The sequence below is a fragment of the Limanda limanda genome, chromosome 18 (assembly GCF_963576545.1).
Source record: "Limanda limanda chromosome 18, fLimLim1.1, whole genome shotgun sequence".
Classification (NCBI taxonomy): Eukaryota; Metazoa; Chordata; class Actinopteri; order Pleuronectiformes; family Pleuronectidae; genus Limanda; species Limanda limanda.
In genome coordinates, this window is record NC_083653.1 from 15,075,758 (window position 1) to 15,091,371 (window position 15,614).

Genomic DNA, 15,614 nt, shown 5'->3' on the forward strand with positions numbered 1-15,614 from the left:
ATCGGATAGAACAACATTTTTGTTTAGTCTGTAGAACATTCTTAATAATTCAAGTTAATATTACAATCTAACTTAATTTGCTGACCTTCTGATCCCAATCAAACTGCACTCAAATCAGGGAAACAACACAACCTCCATTTCTGACAGCTCAGCTGTGCTCACAGCACAGGTGTACTGGAGCAGAAGACATTGATTTTTCCACACCAAGCACCAGAACATGTGCACAGGCAGCAGAATGACTGCAGTAATATTCTGAGGGGGGGTGCTCTGGAGTTTATAGCTGTATTAATTTATTAATTACTTGCTTCATCTGGTTCATCTGCATTAGCCTCTCTGAGCTTTGGGACAGTCAGCGCTATATCAAATCCAATACAAGTCAGGGCAAGCTCCTGTGTTTGTGTGTGTGTGCGTGTGTGATTGGGGCACATGTGTTTTTGTTTATCCCACTGTACTTGTGTACTGTTTGGGCAGGAACTGGCATTACTCTGACTGGTATCATTAATTCTGGAGAAGTACATATAAGGAAATGTTTTTAAATAATAAAAATTATCCCTTTTCAAAAGTTTAATAACGACACAAATGCAGTGACAAGAATTAAAATTAGCTGTAAGTTGGTGGCCGATAATAGGAAACTCACATATGGACAGTGATTACAGGAAAAACTGGATGTGGACTAAGGCTGCAAGTCCTCTATATCTATGTGTGCCTGACAATTATTACAAGATACTAAGTAGACATTCAAGATAGAAGGTTTCAATACAAAAAAACTGTTATAAGCATTTAAAGTGAATTTGAGACTTGCATGTAAATACATTTTCAAAGGGATTTGTTCATAGTACATATAGTCAGAAGCAAATGAGTACACCAGCGATCATACGCAGGGAAAAAATGTAGATATGGTATCTCTAAATATTTAAATGAAAACCTTTTTTTTTTTAAAACTCATCACTGTTGCTACTGTTATTCCTCCTGTCTACACTACTTCTGTGAGGCTAGGGAACAGTGCTGGCCCTGTTTCGGTTTGAAAACTCTAGCTGGTCATGTTTTCCTGTGTGTTATGGATGAGGATAACTACTGATACGGAGCTAAAACCCTTGTGAGACTTCTTCACCCATTCACCTGAAAACATGTATTTGTTGTGCGTGTTTGTGAGCACCTGTTTTATGTGTTCTCGTTTCTGGTACTTCTCGCTGTAGTACTGCTCCTGGCGAAGCGTGAGGAGCTGCTGCTGCTGCTGCTCCTTCAGCTCAGCAAGCCGCTGGCTACACTCCTGATCCAGCTCACACAGATCCTTGTCCAGGGTCGACAGAGACTGATCGGACCGGCTGCACAAGGCCATGCAAACACACATTCACAAATGAGTTTGATTCGACGACAAAAGAGTGTGCATAACTTATACAGATACCGTTAATAAATGCACGCCATATGCATACATTTTTTTAAAAAAGTGCTATATTCCTCAGAGCAACCCCGATAACAGTTTGGTTAGTAATTGAAATAACCTTCTACACATGTCTGCAGAGCCCCCTCAGGCTGTGGGGCTAAGAACACTGACGTCAGGGTTTTGAAGTAATTTCAAACATCACATAGGACTCTTATCTCAAAGTAACTTGCTTCGTTGTGTTATCTTTCTTTTGCCGTGGGCCTCTGAGGTCCTGTGTGCGGTGAATTTGGATTCTTCAGTGTATGATGGAGTCCTGTGGGTCCTGAATGGGTCCCCCTGGTGTGGGGGGGGATTTATCCACTGATTCTCATTCTTTACTTTCTGAGGGGGGCAACTTCTGTCCAGCACTTTAAGTCTCTGAGCTATTTAACAGGCAACAATGGATTTAATATGTATTTGACTGTGTGATTGTGTAGATGGAGGAAAAGAAGAAAAACAGTAAGAGGGAATGGAGACGTATATAGAGTATACTATATATTATCAAAAAGTACTGTGAGTTAACTTCTGATGTTGTGTTGAAAATCTTGTATTAAAGGCATTCCCACTTTTGCAAAACTTGCCTCATTATTTATTTTAGATATAGATTTGAATATCCCAAAAGAGGTGACCTCATCAAAAATGTGAGCTACAAATACACATGGCACATGTAAAGTGTGCAGGTGGAAAGTGACCACAATATATCTGAAAATGATATTCTCCTTACAGCTCAGAGAAAACGACTTACTGAAAATGTTATCTTTCTACTTCCATAGTTGTCTCTGCAATGTAGAAAATAAAATGTCTTGTGGGAGCGTATACAGAAGCCCATGTTATTTGATAATGTCAAATCTCCCCTTCTGCTCCAGTATTAAGTAACAGTTTGCTGCTAAGACAAGATTTGCTGGTCTCTGTGACACTGTGTCTACAAGGGGTTTTTCTTCTTTTGAGTTTTGATGCATATTTGATGGATTTCGTTTGAAGGCGAAGCAGGGGAGGGCAAATGAAAAGGTAGAACGGTTTGAAGCGGAGAAGAGGAGGACTACCTACCTTTTCTTACCGTCTTGTTTGCGGCTCTTCCTCAGGGTGGAGCGCCGGCGCTGATGCTGGCTCTGCAGCTCGGACGTGCGAGCTGTGTGCTCTTTGATCAGCTCGCTGGTCTTGCGGTGGTGTTTCCGAACCAGCTCCTTCATCTCTTTGTACTGCTTCTTCTGCTCCCGCACTATTCCCTTCTGTTGCTTCAGCTCCTCCAATGTCTGAGCTTCCAGTTCTGCGGGGAAAGGGGATGGAGGACACCAGTCAAGAGAGCAAAGATATGAAAGAAAAATAACATTTCTTTTGGTTATGTTGCGTTTAGTCTCAATATTCAAGTTCAAAAGGTATTTTTATCTGGCAAATTTAAAATTATATCATTAATACACAAGCAAACTAAACAAAACCCTTCATATTTTTGACACAAGACTATGTTCAATCATTTACCAATTTCATTAATTAAATTCAGTAATCTTTATTGGCAAGATGTTAACATGTGTTGCCACAGCACAAATACAATCACAGAATCATATTAATTATGTAGCAACAACAATCATTATCATAGTTTATCATAGTTTGTCATGATTAACCCTTCAATCCCAATCATTGCTTTCACATTAAATCAGGAATCATTTCAATATAAACCGATGTTTGAAACCGTCGTCTTACCAGTGAGAACACTCTGAACGATGTCCTCACTCTTCACTGCTGGTTTCAGTGAGCCTGGTGACAAAACAGGTAGAGTTAATGAAGTGATTTGTACAATAAAACTTGAACGAATTATCCCAGAACTTGACATTTATATGAACAGTCAAACCGTATCTATCACCCCAAAGAATCAATTATTACTTCAAGAAGTAATAATCTTGAAGCCAAACTAAATCTTTCTTATTAAGCCGTAAGACCCAGATTTATTCTCAATATGATATTTTAAATAAATTACTAGTGTATAATCATGATTAAAGACAGAGTAATAATTGCAGAATAAAGACAAATATTCTAAAAGCACTGTAAGAACAATACAAATCAACTTGTTATGCACCTACAGTACAATTGACTGTGAATTATTGCACATTATGATTATGGAGCACCTGCAGACGAATTCTGGCCGACGAGTGACGGCTGCTTGGGGGCGATGATCGGTGTGGAGCTCACTCCGTTTTCTGTCGGCGTCGTCACCCTCTGGTCCACCCTCGACTCTGAGGGGGCGTCGCTTCCTGCCTCCACCTGTCGATCAATCCCACTTGTTAGTCAATACAAATGATGACACTACTCATCACTGATACCTCCGCAGAACAACTTACCAAACCTAATAAGTCTTTGAATCAATACTGTTAAATTGTTAGAATAAGTTAGAGCTCCTTATGAATAATGTACAATAAAAACGGAAAGTGAATTTAAAGTTTGACGGCAGTGAAGCACACACACACATCAAGTGCAACACATCTCTGCTGCATATCTTTTTTGGGAGGAGTAAAAACCTCCTCAAGTGGTCGTATCTGTTTCAGGAGTCCCCTGCTGTACCTGTGTCCTGCAGGACAGTTTGTAGACATAGCTTTGGTAACCCACTCTCAGCATGGCGTCCTGTGCCGAGGCGGAGCAGGTCTTAATTTCCCCTTGGCTCGGACGTATCTCCAACTAAATGCTCTTATCTCTGAAAGGCTAATGCAGTTTCGGCAATCTCTGTTCTAGTCACGAAAGCCGGACCTTCTCCTTTCTTCCTCTGCTCCTCTTTATATTCACCTCGGCAAACTGTGCTCTGCCTCTCCATGCTCTACCGCTTTTGGGCGGCTGTTGCCATGGTCACAGCATGAAACCGCTCTTTGTCAGCCGCCCCTTGGGGGGAAATCTTATCAGCTGGCAAATCAGATAAGAGGAGCCCCTCAGGGACAACCCTTCTTTCCAGTCCCCTCTACTAATAACCTCAGATAACCCTGTGTCCTGTTTGGCCTGTCACCCTAAATGCATCCAAACTTAAGTCTTGGAAATTGTTCTGATCTCTGCTCAGATATTATCACTTTCCCTGTTCTCTGCTGCACTGCAACCCACATTAATCCTTGGCTACTTGTTCTATACGTAAGATCCATTTAAAATGACTTTCACCATCCCATTTACAACTATACATAAAATTGTTTCAACTGTAACGCTGATGTAACATATATGCAGTGTAATCGTTTTCTTCTTAGCGTCACTCGGAACAACACAGAAGGTCACGTTCTCTGAAACAGCCCGGACTTGTTACATCCCTCCGAAATGAAGCCTGTACTGAAGTTAAAGGTCACTGCCTCATATACAGCAGTTGGCACAGCTCCAGTGTAAAGTGTATCACATCACATGGATCCAGTTAGTCAGTAGTTCATAAATTATGCTTCTAGTGTTGGGAGGGTTTTAAATTCAAAGTGTCAGACGTAAACTGCTTTTAAATCACATTGGTGATTACAGTCATTACAGTCTTAAAAAGTTTGCATAGCTAATGCGTTAGCAGGCCGTTGCTTATGTACACATCCAACATAAAAAAGTTAACTTGCAGGTAATTTAAAATATATAAATATACTGTTAATTACACGTGTCACTCCCGGTGAGGAATTACCTTTAAGAATAATAATGAAAGTACACAGAGTCACATTTAAAGAACCCACCCCCCTGAGGAAACCCAGTATCAGAGCCTGCAGGCGGATGCTAGAAGAGACTTGATTAAATACAGCAACAGTGCTGCTACCGCTGTGGCTGCACTACACTTTATCATTGAGGGACTGGGAATGAAAAATAGCCCAAACAAAGTGCTTTGATAATATCTGTGCTGGAAACAAGCATTGGTTCACCATCCATCTTCTACTGCAGTGGTGCTGGCTGTGGGCTTTAAAGTACTTTATGGTTTCATTAGAAAACCCTCCTCATACTAAAGCAAAGGAGCTCCACCTCTTTCTGCAGCTTCTCAGACTCCAGATTGCATGAATTTTCTATACCAGCAGCCAGCTGACCGCAGGGCTGCTCATCTTATTGATAAACTGTTTAATGGCACAAAGCTTTCCACACATAAGAACACTAAAGTCTATGTATTCTGCAGAAATGAGTATAAACAACACACACCTCTTTGTCACCTTCCTCCTCTCCTCCCTCTTCCAGAGTGAGAGCAGCCAGCTGATTGGCTCTTTGCTCCATCAGATTGACATAGCGGATGGGATTGGACAAAGCTTCAATGACATCTGAAGAAAAAGGATAAAAGAGGCTTTGCTGTGTGACACCACACCTGACTTTGAACCTGCAGCGTTTTCAGTTCAAAACATTTAAAGGTTTGGTTCGAGAACGTTCACCTGACTCACCTGCAAATGTGTCTGGAACGTAGTCCTTCACTTCCACATACACAAACAGAGCGGGCAGCGTCAGGGACTGGTTCTTCTCATTTCTCAGGCTGATGTAGTGATAGCCTGCAGGGTTTGAGTGAGAGAAACATCCATCAATAAAGAAACTTATATAGAAGATAACCCTACACAGTAGCATAGCATCCAATAATGGACAAACTGTAGCTTATGTTAACATTTCATTCTCTGGTTACGGATTCACACAATATGTACCATACCATTAGTCATATTTATGCCATTTTTTATTGTATATAATAATTGCATTATTTTATTGTTCTATTTACGCGTCTTTGCATTATTGAATATATTTTTAATGCACCATTGCCTCTACATATTGTTTCTGTATTTTTTTAATGATTGTTGAAAATGATGGTGCATAAATAGGGAATATCAAATGTAAACTCACCTGGACGGATGGCCGACACAGGAATGATGCGGTGGCCGATGAACTTTCCTCCCTCTTCAAACACAGCGATCCTTATTGAAGCAAGTGTGGGCAGAACAACCTGAGGGAATAGAAATTACACCCAGGTTATTCCCTCTCCTGATAATACATGCATCCTGATGAAAAAACAATTAGGCATATTTAGAGTAATATGGTGCGACTTGATTGTTGGAGTGTTGGACGTTGACGAACATATGTGCTCAATTAAGGACCATTTAGTTTGTGTGTGTCATAATACTTGTCCGATAAAATTGCCTGAAACTTTACTTAAAAGCACGTAAACTGCTCAAATAAAATGTGACCACTTCGTCTCACCTTCTTGAAGACAATGGCCTCCTCTTCCCAGACAGGGTTGATGGCATTGCTCTGAGATGTCTTGGTCTTGAAAGCTTTCCTCTTGGTGTCCACAGGCAAGCCGAACATGTCGATCTCCACATATGTGCCCACTTTCTTATCCGAGAGGAACTGGCCTGAGATAATCTGGAGGGAAGGAGAACGGAGAGAAAAAGAGAGAGAGATAAATACACTCGAACACACACAGAGCCGCACAAACACAAAAAAGACCAACACACACCTTAACAGACAGTGTGTTGGCTACTATCCCATCCACCGTGCTCTCAGTGAAAGGGTCAAAGTGTTTGTCTGGTCGTCTCATAAACTCTGGCTTGAGTCTGTATCCACATTTTCCATTGTACTCGTACATGCCCAGGTTCAGCTGCATGGACAAATCTGTGGCGCGAAGATTAGAATCACAGTCAAATCAAACATGCAGTTTAATAATAGCAATAACTGTGTGATGGAATGAGGGATCGTCCCTCACCAATGGTTTGGAAATTGAGAGCCACCAGCTGACAGCCAGCATTCCAGAAGAGCTGAGGGTTGTAGTTGGATGAATCCACTCGAGTGCCTTTAGGGTAAATCCTGCTCAGCTGCAGCTTGTTGTATCTGAACAGAGCTGTGTTAAGGAAGAGCATCAAAAAATACTGCTCCTGCTGCAGCTGCCACCATCTCCCCTACTGTTTTTCTGCAAGTATAGCCGTGTATACTTGTAATACTCTAGTAAAATCTGAATTATTGATTTTGGTTTATTATCTTATTATCTGTAACTTCCACTGTCAAGATGAGCCACAGATGCAAAGTGACCATAAAGAGCAAAAATGTAGCTGTTTCTACCAAACACCCGGGCTACACTGGATGTGGAAGCAGCACATGGGCATTATGGCTTTTCATCTCCGCCCCTATGTTATCACTGTCTGCATGAGCCTTGTGTCTCAGTCCTGCAGTCCTTCTAGAGTCGGGGTTTCGCCTATTTTTCTTTGAACCGCATGTGGTTCACAGCGAAATAGAGAGTGAAAATGATCTTTCACCACAGTTTCAACATCTATTTGTGTCACAAAAATATTTTCAGCACTTCCAGTGCCTGTTTCAAAGTGAAAGCACTCTAGCGTTTCTCTGAATCCATTCATTTTAATTAGGTTTCTTTAGTGTGATTCAATTACTGTGAGTCATATGAAGTTGTACGAGGCGCTGCTTCCATAAAAGTGAGAAGGATACTCCACAAACTCGACCGGGCATTTGGTCAGTTGCTCCAAAGCTTTGGTCTCTACGAAGGACGACATCTGGTAACTGCGATTGATTTCTGCAGGCAGAAAGATAGAGAGATACATTGATCAGAATGATCTAACAGTTAGATTGATTAAAACATCAATGTCTAAATGAACCGCTGCTGTAACACTTGACAACACTAGTTCATGAGACTTTTTCTGGATCCAAAATCTTGAACCAATCTCATTGTTTCTTGAGAAACTACAAAACCACTTTAACTATAGTGCAGATGTAACCAGCGACAGCCTCACCGCAGGGCACAACTAAATTTCCCTCCTTGACAAAAGAGGCAGAAGTTTCATGCACAGTCTAATTTGTTCCCCCCCTTTCATTTGCCCCAATACTCTTTAGTAATAGCAGTTGTTAGCAGTTATCTGCTGTAAAACTACATGTGTATTATGTTCTCACTTACTTTTGGAAGCCTCAAAGCTGTTAAACTTGACTGGTTGGATGTAGATGACCAGGTTGGACATTTCCTCTGTAGCGAATGCCTCACTGCCTGCTGTGCCCTGTAACACACAAACACACACACACGCAATATTTTAAAAACACTGAGAAGAACCTTGAAGACACGTCAGTAGGAATTAAATGCATGATCAAATACTGACACTAGGGGGCAGTCTTAGCACATGACGTGCACACTACTGAGCTATGAACTAGTATTTGATCCAAATGCAGCAGGAAGGACAAACCTCATCCATTGAGCCCTTTTTACAGTCGTCGTCATCATCATCTTCATCTTCACTTTCTGCCTCCACCTCACCTGAAACATGAGTCACAGATTTGGTCACAGATAATCCCATTACATAAAGCTAAATGACCTTAAAAAAGTTAAATATGTGTTAATCTAATTGGCAGAGCAGTTTGAAAGCTGAAAGCCTTCAAACAAGTATTTAATCTAGGATCAGTTTCCTCCATTACATTTAAAGCAGAAACACGGGGGAACCACCGCAGCTGAGTACACAGAGCTCACGCACCGAGGATACTCTTTTGAATATTGTTTTGTTGGAGCTGACACAGCCTCTGCACCCACATAATGAGAGACCTGCTCAAGATCAGCCACGGAATCTGAGGTCACGCTGGCTGAGGACATTAATGTGAACTGACCTACAGCTTCTGCGCCGGCCTAATGAGAGCCCTGCTAAAGATTTCCCTCTGAGTCTGAGGTCATGTACTATGTCTGACTCACCGATTGACTTTCTCCCCTGCGGCCTCAGGCTGAGCTCAGCACCCTCGGAGGGCTGTGCAGAATCTGCCATCTCTTCTTTGGTGGAACCTGAGTGGAAAAAACAAACTTCTGAGGAACAAAGCTCCCACACAAGGTCAAACTACTGTATAGAACACAACACAGCTTCATTTGAAGTGTTGGCAATGTAGTGTTTCTACTTGTCAGTACAAGGGCATAACTTTTGCTTAATAACCGTTTAATATCTGTCCACCTCACTTTTTAAAACACTATTTTTGTCCACCGTTCATCTATATTTAGAGGTTGATATTCACACTATAATCTCTCTAAGTGTCCAGAGAGAAGAGGAACAACACAGTATGTGGGCAGCAACAAGATCAGTTTGTACTTTCACAGCTTTCCAGCCACAGAGAGGCTGCTCAAAAACTTCTGATTGGTTATGTTTTCATCGGTGTTAGTTTTATTGTTTGATAACGCAAAAATCAGCTAACACTTGGCGAGAGGCGCACATATTGTGGGTAAAAGATAACCAAAGCTGAACTCCACATGAAATCACACTGAGAGTTGCAATCAATGTTTGGACATGCAGTTAGTGTGATTGCTGAATCACAGACTCACAGGGCCTTTCCCAACTCTGAAATGGTAAATGGTAAATGGATTTGTATTTATATAGCGCTTTTCTAGTCTGATGATGACCACTCAAAGCGCTTTACAGTACAGCCAATTCACCCACTCACACAAACATTCATACAGTGCATCTACTTGCAGCACTTTTTGTTATTCTATGGGGGGCCATTCAGGGTTCAGTATCTTGCCCAAGGACACTTGGGCATCCAGATTGTTCAGACTGGGGATCGAACCCCCGACCTTCAGGTTGGAGGACGACCACTCTATCTCTCAGCCACAGCCGCCCCGAAATCAAACCTACACTGATCACAGTGAGTCCATCACAGAATGTCTCTTAATGTGTCGGCATAGACAAGCTCAAATTCCTTGATCACAGATCAGTCTACCTCTAACACTTGTGTTGCATTTTTTCTTACACCAGGGGGCAGTGTATGTCAGTGTAAGAAAGATGCAAGCAGCTTAGCAATTAGGTAAACTCAAAGTGATTGTCTATTACTATGTAAAGCTGAATGATACAATGAACAGACCATTTTGAACAAAATGTTATGTAAAACAATTACACTGACGCATGCATGTACTCAACGGGCACACACACACACACACACACACACACACACACACACACACACACACACACACACACACACACACACACACACACACACACGACATATCTGAAGTGCAGCCAATATGCAGAAATGAATGATGATGGAGAACTCCGACCAGAGAGCAGCTGTGAAAATATAAAAATCCATAAATTGGAATGCGTGAAAGTTCACCCCTGTTATAGTATAATGTACACACAGCTGCGGGAACACACACTGACACACTGCTGGCCAGTCTTTAAGATGCCCCTGTGACTAGCAGTGTGTACGCCTGACAGGCAGTGTATGCAACAGCCAATAACAGCTCCAGCTGATGGAGAGGGCCATGAAAATGATAAATGATAAACAATAGCACTGTTCGGCTCCAGTGATTCAGTTCCTGGACGGCACAGAGGTGTCGCTCCGTGGAGCAGATTGGCCCAGGCTGCATTTTACTTCTGAAACATCATAACTCAGGTGTCCCAGTGTGACTTGATGGCTCTGTTAGGAGGATGTGAGTGTGTGTGTGTGTGTGTGTGTGTGTGTGTGTGTGTGTGTGTGTGTGTGTGTGTGTGTGTGTGTGTGTGTGGGCTTGTGTGCGTGCTGTACCTGCGCTCGGGGAGGAGGGCTCACACACACTGGAAGAATCACTGTAGGTGTTGGAAACCTGCTCCGACAATTTCTTCTTGGTACTTCCGTTGGTCTTGTGGTGTTTCTTCTTGTTCTTCACCAAGATTTTACCCATGAGCTCCATCGGGCAGGGTAGTGGGACACCGGACTCCATCTGGAGACAGAGAGGTCATGGCAATCACAGAAAGGTCATGGAAATAAAAAAATAAAAAAGATTCATATAAAGTGAATGAAAGGTTTTTTTGCAGATTGATGTAATATCCGTTTGTCTATCTATCCATCTATAAGGCTTATCCTTTGATGGTTGTGGGCTTGGCATTGGGCAAGAGTCGGGGTACACCAGTCCACCACAGGGCTCGTATAAGCTGATTTCAGACATGTGAGAACACAGAGGGAGATCACTGCGAGCAAGTGTGGGGGGGTTGATGATGCTTTTTAACATGCGACAGATGCAAAAAAAGAAGATGACGCATGAAAAAGAGGAGTCATGAGGGCCGACGTCACTGTCAGTGGGCTGTAAACAAAACCATGTGATCTCTGCAGCAGAATTAATAGGTTACATGCTACTGCACCACCCTCACCTGAATGCTCCATGTATCCCTGTGATGTTGTTAACGTGTCTGAGTGGAGAATCTCCTGCTGTGTTGTTCATATGTGAAAAGGCAAACCGTGCAGAAAGTCCAGACCCAATTCTGTGGACATCCTAGAACTTTTCTGCTGTGAGGTAACAGAGACAACCACTGAACCACCAGGACATCCAATATCCTGATTGTCAAATCTGTTGGAGAATTGAAGGACTGCTTTGAATAGTTAAATCTTATGTTTACTGTTTTTCCTTACGTACTTATTTTATTAGGCTATTATTGTATATTGTGTGCGTGTCTTGAAAGGCGCCCACAAATTAGAATAGTAAATAGTAACAGTTTGGATACAAATTTGCTAATTGCAGAATGTAAATGCTGAAGTATTTACTGGAGTGTGAATTCATGGCAAAAACTTCTTGTTGTGCTAAAATTCACTCTGGATGATTCTGCTTGCAAGGTCTGTTGATGTAACAGCTGAAAAGTTTACACTTTCAACACTAAAAGCCGCCTCCTGGGAGGACACCGAGTGTTAAACACAAATACGCACTCTCTCAAGGGAGCAGACAAGAAATAGGCAGATCTCTGATTTATTCATGGGGCACACTGCTTTAAGATCACAGTGTTTAGGGATATTAATAATGGATTATCGAGAAAGTCAGCCCCAATGTTATGTATACACACCAGTAGGGTTTTTACAACTCATTACCCATATACATGACCAAACTTTTAAATGTTTCTTACTTCTACTTCTCCTAAGAGCAAGAAAACAGTGACTCATACACCAAACTTAAGCTTCTCTGTCCAATAGGATACTTTCTGTTTCCCTTGGCTTCACTTAAACAGCTCAACTTAAATGGAACCAGTTCAGGACTGAGTATGGCATGTAATCTGGATCCTGCTCAAATGCACAGAACTAAACCTGTTAATAAATATAACACTTTACTTTGATTGATTCCGTTTTCTGTTAATCCCCCCAAAAATGGTTTGCTCCACTCAAATAGTGCGTGATATAGAGAGATTCAATTAAATGAGTTGAGGCATAAAACTCTCAAATTCTTAAAGATTTACTCAGTCTCCATTAATAATTTCACCACGTTCTTTCCATTATTTCAGGACCTTAGTCAGTAGTGAACTGTAAATTAAAATTAGTCAAGTAATGTAGTTAAATAAAACAGTAGGTACACGTAGTTCAGTTTGTTTACATTGTTCACTATAATAATTACTTCTTCCAAGAAGGATTCGTTTTCATGTGTGTTTGTTTGTTAGTTTTCAGGATAACACAAAAACTACTCGACAGATTTCCATGAAACTTGGTTGAAGGATGTGGTATGGGTCAGGGAATAAACCATTAAACCAATTAAATCATTGGTACTGATCTGGATCAGAACCAACTAAACCATTGGTACTGATCTTGATCAGAACCAATTAAACCATTGGTACTGATCTGGATCAGGGGTGGTTCCAGGATTCTTTATCTTTTTACATTTTTATTGATTTCTCAGAGAATAATGTATGGATCCTGATAAATGAAAGTATGAATATTTAGGAGAGTGATAGCAATGAGTGTGTGCAATTTGGTGCAGATCCAAATAAAAATCTGAATCTTTATAAAATTTGACCTTGGCGGAGATTCACTCTACTGGGTGCAATTCTAGTGAACTCTTTATTAACATGGGTCATTATTATGGATTAAACTACCAGTGGATTTAACTACCAGTGCGTTAAGTTTTAATTATAACATTAAATTGACTCTTAATGCACTTACATGTCAGTGATACTGATTCATTAAAACAATAAATAACAATCTCACACTGGGGTCTTTTCCTGCACCATAATTTTGATAAATTTTGCAATTTGAAAGCAGGACTTTTAATTGAAGTTTACCAGAAAGGATTATTTTTACACTGAGTTATCTCTATTTTAAGCTCATTTTTTGGAAAAGAGCTGACTGTTCTCTGCTTTATTGAAAAACAATAACAAAATCAAAACAAAGTAAAAGAAGAAAACCCAGTCAACAGTCTTTTGTATTCGGGTTAAATGACGGTTTTGTGGAGTGGAAATACAGGCGGCACTCGAGTTTCTAAGAAAACTGTAATCCTCTTTATTCCCACCCTAGGCTCAGCTGGAGCCAATCTAGCTATATCACCTTATCTGGCCCTGACCCTATGGACTAACAGAGTTGATATCCCATTCGCCACGCCGTATACACAGCCGCCTCGATGCCAGAAGGGAGTGGTTGTCATTGCACTCACCTTTCACAGTTATTACATGCTTAGAGGTAGAAATCTCCTTCCTTAATAGCACTTTCTGTCTCTGTCTCTCTCTCCCTCCCTCTCTCTCTCCCTTGGTGTTTTTCTCCTTGTATCTCTCTCCTTCTCCTTCCCTCTGCCACTCCATTCGAAAGCCTTCTCCCCCCCGATAATGCTTCAATGTCAAATCCGGTAAGAACCCTGCAATTCTCAGCGGGACGCATCTCTGGCAGGCGGCGGTGCTGGAGGAGCTCCCTGTGTTTGTGAGATAATGCTGCATCTGGCTGCTGGGAACTTTCGCGGTTCTTTAGTGTTACACCAACAGGGACAAGTCGTCCCAGGAGAGGAGTAAGTGGCATATATAAGTACACATGTGTGCAGGGTTGCGTGCTCAAGATCAAGCTAGTGTGAGAGTTTGTGCGACAAGTGTGCGTAGTTGCCTCATGTTAGTGCCTTTGTCATTACACACAAAGACTCCTTTGGGGGGGTTAAAAAAAGAGTTTGGCCACAAAGACAGAAAGCAAGCTTTTGACAGGTAGCCATGGCAACAGAGGAAAGATAAAGGACTGCCAAGAAAAAGCCACGTTTAGATTACAGCGTAAAAAACATTCCCATTTAATCTTGCACGGTTGTCATTTGCAGTCTCGGCCATGATAACAGTGAGGCAAAAATAAAAAAATGATTGTGGGGTGAATCATTAGAAGTTGGCTTCTGTGGCACAAAAACAGCCACAGGTATGTGTGTGTATCTGTGACTGAAAATGAGAATGAAAACCAGAGGGTGTGAGAGAGAGAGGGAGAGGAAGAGGAAGAGAGCAAGATAAAATCTAGGATGCCATTTAGGTGCGTGCCCGGAGTGACAGCAAGAGGAAGAACAGAGACAACACATTTTGCCAGGTGCTAGAAGGCATGTCGATATGTTGCTGGATGTGAGAAAGACAAATGGAGAGGAGAAAAAGGACGTATACACACATATAAATATACATATATAATCAAATTAATTAGATGTAATGGCATTACATATTTATATATATATATATATATGTTTATGTGTATCTGAAGCACGCTGAATGGTAGGCAACAGTGTTCAAGGACACTTGGTGCACTCATCTGTGCGATAACATCTCGCTGCTGGCCATGTTATGTATGTGTGTGTGAGTGTGTGTGTGTGTGTGTGTGTGTGTGTGTGTGTGTGTGTGTGTGTGTGTGTGTGTTTGTGTGTGTGTGTGTGTGTGTGTGTGTGTGTGTGTGTGTGTGTGTGTGTGTGTGTGTGTGTGTGTGTGTGTGTGTGTGTGTGTGTAAAAGAGGCAGCAAAAGAGAGAGCATGTAATCTTGAATGAGCACATGCATGTGTGTAAAAGCATCTTATGTACTCACAGGATATTTTTCCAGAGGCTCTGTAAGCAATGCATCTCCAAATATTGACCGGCAGTACTCGGCCATCTTGGCCTGCTGCTTTGGCCTGGAAGTCATCACACACACACACACACACAGACACAGACACAGACACAGACACACACACACACACACACACACAAACACACACAAATATGTATGTTACCAATGTTAAGAATCCCCTTCCGGACATTTACAAAGATAAAGCTAAATAGCTAATTGGGCTTGAACTGACGTTCATCAATGAACCATCCATTGATGAGACCATACCCATCAATAAGGTCGAGAGTCACTCTGTAGCCTTTACACCCCTGACATTAATGATCTGTTGACTTACGAGTCCACGTGGTTCTCAAAAGACAGGATGATAGGGAAGGGCGAGGTCTTGAAAGCACACTCTGCGATAGCCTCAATCACCTCCTAGAAGATGAACAGAAAGAAAAAATGATGGATAGTAAAGATTTAAACTAGACTGGTTATCAGTAGAGCACAAACC

General features: G+C 41.6%; 1 protein-coding gene across 1 annotated transcript in view; it reads right to left on the bottom strand.

Moving 5' to 3' along the window:
* The window catches only part of LOC133024427 (1-phosphatidylinositol 4,5-bisphosphate phosphodiesterase beta-1), a 108,316-nt gene that overhangs the window by 12,881 nt on the left and 79,821 nt on the right, over positions 1-15,614 (bottom strand). Inside the window, exons 12-27 of the mRNA XM_061091531.1 lie at positions 15,456-15,538; positions 15,101-15,185; positions 10,871-11,045; positions 8,557-8,627; positions 8,277-8,373; positions 7,814-7,898; positions 7,080-7,204; positions 6,834-6,988; positions 6,575-6,739; positions 6,221-6,320; positions 5,776-5,880; positions 5,534-5,658; positions 3,556-3,679; positions 3,122-3,190; positions 2,471-2,690; positions 1,157-1,325 (exon numbers count right to left, since the gene is read on the bottom strand). Of these exons, the coding sequence (XP_060947514.1) occupies positions 1,157-1,325; positions 2,471-2,690; positions 3,122-3,190; positions 3,556-3,679; positions 5,534-5,658; positions 5,776-5,880; positions 6,221-6,320; positions 6,575-6,739; positions 6,834-6,988; positions 7,080-7,204; positions 7,814-7,898; positions 8,277-8,373; positions 8,557-8,627; positions 10,871-11,045; positions 15,101-15,185; positions 15,456-15,538 (1,953 nt within the window). The remainder of the gene's footprint in view (positions 1-1,156; positions 1,326-2,470; positions 2,691-3,121; positions 3,191-3,555; positions 3,680-5,533; positions 5,659-5,775; positions 5,881-6,220; positions 6,321-6,574; positions 6,740-6,833; positions 6,989-7,079; positions 7,205-7,813; positions 7,899-8,276; positions 8,374-8,556; positions 8,628-10,870; positions 11,046-15,100; positions 15,186-15,455; positions 15,539-15,614) is intronic.